The 6528-nt window shown below is 43.1% G+C and overlaps 1 protein-coding gene across 1 annotated transcript in view; it reads left to right on the top strand.

Annotated features, from left to right (window-relative positions):
* The window catches only part of KIF9 (kinesin family member 9), a 66465-nt gene that overhangs the window by 3379 nt on the left and 56558 nt on the right, over positions 1 to 6528 (top strand). The window contains exons 3-5 of the mRNA XM_012808021.2: positions 1415 to 1512; positions 3771 to 3936; positions 5937 to 6043. Of these exons, the coding sequence (XP_012663475.2) occupies positions 1415 to 1512; positions 3771 to 3936; positions 5937 to 6043 (371 nt within the window). The remainder of the gene's footprint in view (positions 1 to 1414; positions 1513 to 3770; positions 3937 to 5936; positions 6044 to 6528) is intronic.

Below are 6528 nucleotides of genomic sequence, written 5' to 3'. Positions count from 1 at the left end.
CAAGAGAATCACTTAAGCCCAAGAGTTTGAGGTTGTTGTGAGCTGTGATGCCATGGCACTCTACTGAGGGTAACATAATGATATTCTGTCTCAAAAAAAAAAAAAAAAGAAAGAAAAAAGATTTAACATTTATTATATTATACATATGGTAATTATTTATGATGATATAAATAAGGGAAGACAAATGTATATGTGGATACCTGAAAGAAAATGATGAAAATATGGTTAGGTTTTAAGAAAGCAAGAGAAGATAGGGGACTATCTGTGATTTTTCTCTCAGTGTAATGGGAGAAAAAAGAATATTTGATTATGGCTCAGCACCTGTTGCTCAGTGGTTAGGATGCCAGCCACATACACCAGGGCTGGCAGGTTTCCACCCAGCCAGGCCTGCCAAACAACAATGACAACTACCACCACAACAAAAATAGCCGGGCATTGTGGTGGGCACCTATAGTCCCAGTTACTTGGGAGGCTAAGGGAAGAGAATCACTTAAGCCTAAGAGTTTGAGGTTGCTGTGAGCTGTGATGCCATGGCACTCTACCGAGGGCAACGTAATGAAACTCTGACTCAAAAAAAAAAAAAAAAAAAAGAAAAGAAAAAGAATATTTGATTTTGTACTAAGTATACTTTTGGAACATCCATTGCTGATTCAGTTAATCTAGTGAAGGTAAAGGGGAGGATGATACATCTGAAGCAAAGTATGCTAAAGAAGAAAAAAAGAAAATTAGTTTTTTGTTACTGTTGTCTTGTTTGGGAAGTAGGGGGTTTGAGACAGAGTCTCACTTTGTTGCCCAGGCTAGAGTGCTGTAGCATCATAGCTTACAGCAACCTCAAACTCTTGGGTTCAGGGGATCCTTCTGCCTCAGCCTCCTGAGTAGCTGGGACTACAGGCATCTGCCACAACACCCAACTAGTTTTTCCATTTTTACAAGAGATGGGAGTCTTGCTTTTTTTTGCTGGTTTCAAACTCCTCATCTCAAGGGATCCTGCCACCTTGGCCTCCTGGAGTGTTAGGATTACAGGTGTAAGCCACCATACCTGGCCTAGAAAATTAGTTTTAATGTATTTCATAGTAAGTATTTTAAAAGAAAATACAGTGAATGAAGCCAAGCATAAGTGGATTCATCTTACTTACAGAATATTTCTAGAAACAACATCTAAGATTAGGCTACTTTGGAGTCATTGGTGGAAAACGTAAAGCAGCCTATAAAGCAGGCGGTATGTGTATTTGTTGAATAGTGTTCTTGGGGTAGAGCACTGAAATGCTGAGGGGTAAAAAAGAAGACTAGCTTGCAGAAAAGTAGGGAAAAATGTCTTGCACATCACTGTTTTCTGACCTTAACAAACGGCCCCTTTCCTCTAGTTGTTATTCTACCATGACTACTCAAAATTTCATTGTTCTCTTCTCTTTAGCTAGAATGGGTACTAGGAAAAAAGTTCATGCATTTGTCCGTGTCAAACCCACCGATGACTTTGCTCATGAAATGATCAGATATGGAGATGACAACAAAGTAAGTACAATGTGTTTGCCTTCACCTTCCTAGGCTGCTGTCTGTCCCACCTCACTCACATTAATACAGTGTGACCCTTGGCTCAGTGCCTGTGGCTCAAGTGTTAAGGTACCAGTCACATACACCTAAGGTGGCGGGATCAAATCCAGCCCAGGCCCGCCAAAACAACAATGATGGCTGCAACCAAAAAATAGCCAGGCGTTGTGGTGGGCGCCTGTGGTCCCAGCTACTTGGGAGGCGGAGGTAGGAGACTCACTTGAGCCCTGGAGTTGGAGGTTGCTGTGAGCTGTGGTGCCACGGCACTCTACCCAGGGGGATAGCTTGAGGCTCTGTCTCAAAAAAAAAAAAATACAGTGTAACCCTGTTTCCATGCAACCTTTCAAGCATCAAGATAGAATTGGTAAAAGTTCAAATAGACTCTAGCATCTGTGAAGTCAAAACTACTCCTTTATAATGCTGTTAATGAAGAAATTCATAAAATTCCCATCTTTGTTTCTCTTTTTTTTGAGACGGAGTCTCACTGTTACTCTTGGTAGAGTGCTATGGTGTCAAAGCTCACAGCAACTTCAAACTCTTGGGCTTAAGTGATCCTCTTGCCTCTCAAGTAGCTGGGACTACAGGCACCTGCCATAACGCCCAGCTATTTGTAGAGACAGTGCCCGGCTGTTTTTAGAGACAGTGACTTGTTCTTTGCTCAGGCTGACAATCCACCTGCCTTGGCCTCCCAGAATGCTAGGATCACAAGCATGAGCCACCACACCTCCCATCTTTGTCTTTCAATAATTTTACCTAAAACAAGTTAATGTTTACTTTTATCCTTATATCTTACACAGAAAAATTTGTCCATGTTAATAAAACTTTCTGACACAGAAAAATTTGTCTATGTTAATAAAACTTTCTGGTGATTGAATCAGCCATTATATAATTTCCTAGGGATACAGTAAGACTGTATTGAATTGATTACTTTTAAACTTATCAAACTAGTGGAGGAAACTCTTATCAAGAGAACTAGAGGCTGGGTGGCACCTGTGGCTCAGTGGGTAGGGTGCCAGCCCCATATCTGAGGATGGCGGGTTCGAACCTGGCCCTGGCCAAACTGCAACAAAAAGTAGCCAGGCAATGTGGTGGGCACCTGTAGTCCCAGCTATTCAGGAGGCTGAGGCAATGGAATCACCTAAGCCCAGGAGTTGGAGGTTGCTGTGAGCTTGATGCTGTAGCACTCTACTGAGGGCAATAAAAAGAACTCTGTCTTTAAAAAAAAAAAAAAGATTAGAATCTACCATTGAGCTTGTGTCTCTAAGCCAACTGCTGCCACAGTGGCTTGCTATGAAGGGGGATGTTTCTAAAAAAAAGTCTGCTGATTAAGGCCAGATGTGGTAGCTCTCACCTGTAATCCCAGCACTCTGGGAGGCGGAGGTAGGTGGATCGCTTGAGCTCAAGAGTTCGAGACCAGCCTGAGCTAGAGTGAGACCCCATCTTTAAAAATAGTTGGATGTTATGGTGAGCACCTGTAGTCCCAGCTACTCGGGAGGCTGAAGCAAGAGAATTGCTTGACCCTAAGAGTTTGAGATCACTGTGAGCTATGATGCCATGGCACTCTCCTGAGGGTGACAAAGTCAGACTGTCTCAAACAAATCTGAGTACAAATAGTTTGGACATCCTCAATTTACTCTAATTCTAGTGAGTAACTGTACCTGAGAAGCTCATAGCCTTTCTTTGGCTATTTCATCATTACTCACGTTGGCCCAGAGCATGTGTGGAAGTAGGTATTCATCACAATGCAGAGCTGACAGAATCCTCCCAGCCAGTAACCAGAGATAAGGGCTTGAACCCAAGCACACTGTTTCCTCTGGCCTAATTCAAGGTCTCTCTATGATTATTGGATACATCTAAATCCTATTTAATAAGAATTTGATAAATTTGAGTGGCTCCAGATAAGTTCCTCACAGATGGGGGAACAAACACAGAGAACACTAGGGTAAGATGTACTGAAACTAGTTAAGTACTCTAGTCTCCTGATCTTTTCGCCCTCAGTGTCATGTGGAACTCCTTGCAGGTCTTCTCCCATCCCCCCAATTCATTCAGAATGTCAGCCCATATGTGGAAGACCCCTTTTCCCTCCAGATCAGGCCTCAGATATCAGTGATTTTTTTAAAAACCAGTTTCTTAACAAATACCTCTTTCTTTCTCTCTCCCTTCCCACTGTTCTCTTTCTTCCTCCCCACCCCCAACCCTTCTCTCTCTTCCTCTCTTCCTAGAGCATTGATATTCACTTAAAAAAAGATGCCCGGAAAGGAGTTGTCAATAACCAGCAGACAGACTGGTCATTCAAACTGGATGGAGTTCTCCATGATGCTTCCCAGGACCTGGTTTATGAGACAGTTGCGAAGGATGTGGTTTCTCAGGCTCTCGATGGCTATAATGGTAATTTAGTTAATTAACTGTTGTCTTATATAAGAAGCTGAGGAGCTCATCCTGGAGGAAGAGGCACAAGTATTTTATGCTGAATAAAATAAAATATAACCTCACTTACTAACATTTGTATGCTTATTTGTCTTTGTCCATGTTCTTATGGTACAGAATTTACTATTTGGTTGTTGACATTTTGGGCATGACCTGATCCAATGTCCTGGGATTCTACCTTCTTAGGAAAATAAAAAGACTCTGGCTCTCTATAGGTCATGAGCATTCAACTGTTGTTCTGTTTCAAATCTCTCAAATCCTAAATCCTAGTTTTCAAGTTATATCTTTATGATGAACTTGACAAAGTTCAAATATTTTTTCTCTTGGCTAACAGCTAAGAGCTTTTCCCATTTGTTCTATGCGCATAATCAATGTACTTTTCATATTCTATTATGGGATTATTTACATTATCACTAAAAACTTGAGTTCGATTTTCTTAAAAACAACTTTATTGGGAAATTTTTATAAACTTGTTAAGTCTAAGATTATTAAAAATCTTAAAAAGGTTTAAAATCCTTAAAAAAAAAAATACACACACACACATACACACATAGTTTGTAGGCTTTGTCAGCTGGTGGCTGCTGGCTAGAATGTTCCCTGTTTTGCAAGTTAGGTTTTGTATTTAACATCCATTGAATATCTGGGCGTTTGTGGCAGACATCTGTAGTCCCAGCTGCTTGGGAAGCTAAGGCAAGAGAATCATTTGAACCCAAGAGTTTGAGGTTGATGTAAGCTATGATGCCATGGTACTCTACCAGGGGCAACAAAGTGAGGCTCTGTCTCAAAATAAAAATAAAAATCCAATGAGTATGGGTGCCCAGACATCCTAACTTATCCTGCATAGGTATGGTCTGCACTGACCCAAGGATGTGTTTATGATACCCTATGCAGTGGTTCTCAACCTGTGGGTCAAGACCCCTTTGTAATAATGAAAATACATTGGGGCATTAGAAAGGTTGAGAACCACTGTCTCACTTGGAGACAGGAACACCCAGGGAGTCTTGAGCACTTGGTGCATTGAAACCACAGATGGACTCTGAGTCTCAACTGAAGTGACTCCTTCTGCTCATTTCTATTGGGTTAATAAACACCATTTCTGACTCCAGTTCTGATGCCAAATCAGGGTCCCTGGTGTAAAACCTGTAAATTCCAAGAACTAGAGCATCTGTGTGACAAAGACAAATGCTAATTCCTTAGTCCAGAATTGCCCAGGTAGCTCTACAGGTCAATGCCCAGAAGCAGCCTTTGGGATAGGCTCTGGCTCTGGCTCTGGCTCAGTCTCCCTAAGCCAAGAGTAAGAGCCATTGGGAGCTGAGTCCAGAATGACTGTGTAGTTTGTCCCAGAACCTGGTATGATGGTAGAAGTAAAGGATGTAAGAGGGACAAATTCATGTGTTTCCAAAGCAGAAGCCATGTGATCAGATGAGGGCCTGATCATATGGTCTATTTTCTGGTAGTGACATGTGCCCAACTAGAGCTCTATTCTGTGGGAACTTGCAAACTACAGAGAATTTTTACCATTGACAGGAAATGCCCTATTCCATTCCATGTTTTCCTAGAGATTCCTTCTTTCTTCTATAGGGAAGTAGATGCTTCCTGCCAGCCCCAAGATCCTGGCAGCTTTTTGAGAAAAGGCTAGAGTCTAATGCTCTTCTTTCTTCATCTTTTTAGGGAAAATGCCAATTCCTCTGTACCCCCAAGATTCCCTGTTCTTATCTCTGGGTGAAGGGAACAGTAGAGCACTGTATGGAGCACAAATTCAGGGCAGATGTCCTTTATTTTGAGCATTTATGTCCTTGTCGCCCTGCCTGCCTACTCTCTTCCATGGTGGAATTCCTGATGTCCTTGGCCATCTTCACTCCAAGGGTCCTGGCTGGTACTGGGCATGCTGAGGGATGGGAGCACTGACCTTGAAGCTACTTTTCTGGATGTCACCGAGACATGTTTTGAAATGTTTGCAGGCACCATCATGTGTTATGGGCAGACGGGAGCTGGCAAGACATACACCATGACGGGGGCAACTGAGAATTACAAGCACCGGGGGATCCTCCCTCGTGCCCTGCAGCAGGTAGAGAGTGGGCCCCATGGGTGGGATGCCACATAGTTCCCCTCTCTGCCATAGCTGCTGCTGACCCCAAACCAGCTTCTGGAGGCAGTGGGGCTACACCCTCAAAGGAGTTGCAGCTGGTACTGGTACTACTGGCACCTGAAATGGGACACACATGGCTGAAGGGGGAGTAGGATCAGAGGTCTCAGAAAACCAGGTGTTCAGGTTTTATACTCTGACCCATACCTGCATAGAGCCTGCTTCCTCATTTATGAAAAAAGGAGTCAGATATACTTGGTCTCTTGCTCCAATGGTCTGTGACCCTGTAATTAAGGATTTGGAGATCCTAATTGTGTTCCTTCCTGGTTTGTTTGTTTTTGACCCAGAGCCTCAAGCTGTCACCTTGGGTAGAGTACTGTGGCATCACAGCTCACAGCAGCCTCCAACTCCTGGGCTCAAGGCATTCTCCTGCCTCCGCCTCCCAAGTAGCTGGGACTACAGGCGCC

Source organism: Otolemur garnettii, unplaced genomic scaffold, assembly GCF_000181295.1.
Source record: "Otolemur garnettii isolate 467f Iridium unplaced genomic scaffold, OtoGar3 scaffold00082, whole genome shotgun sequence".
NCBI lineage: Eukaryota > Metazoa > Chordata > Mammalia > Primates > Galagidae > Otolemur > Otolemur garnettii.
Note: the sequence above shows the minus strand (reverse complement) of the source record. Positions and strands in the feature narration are given on the sequence as shown.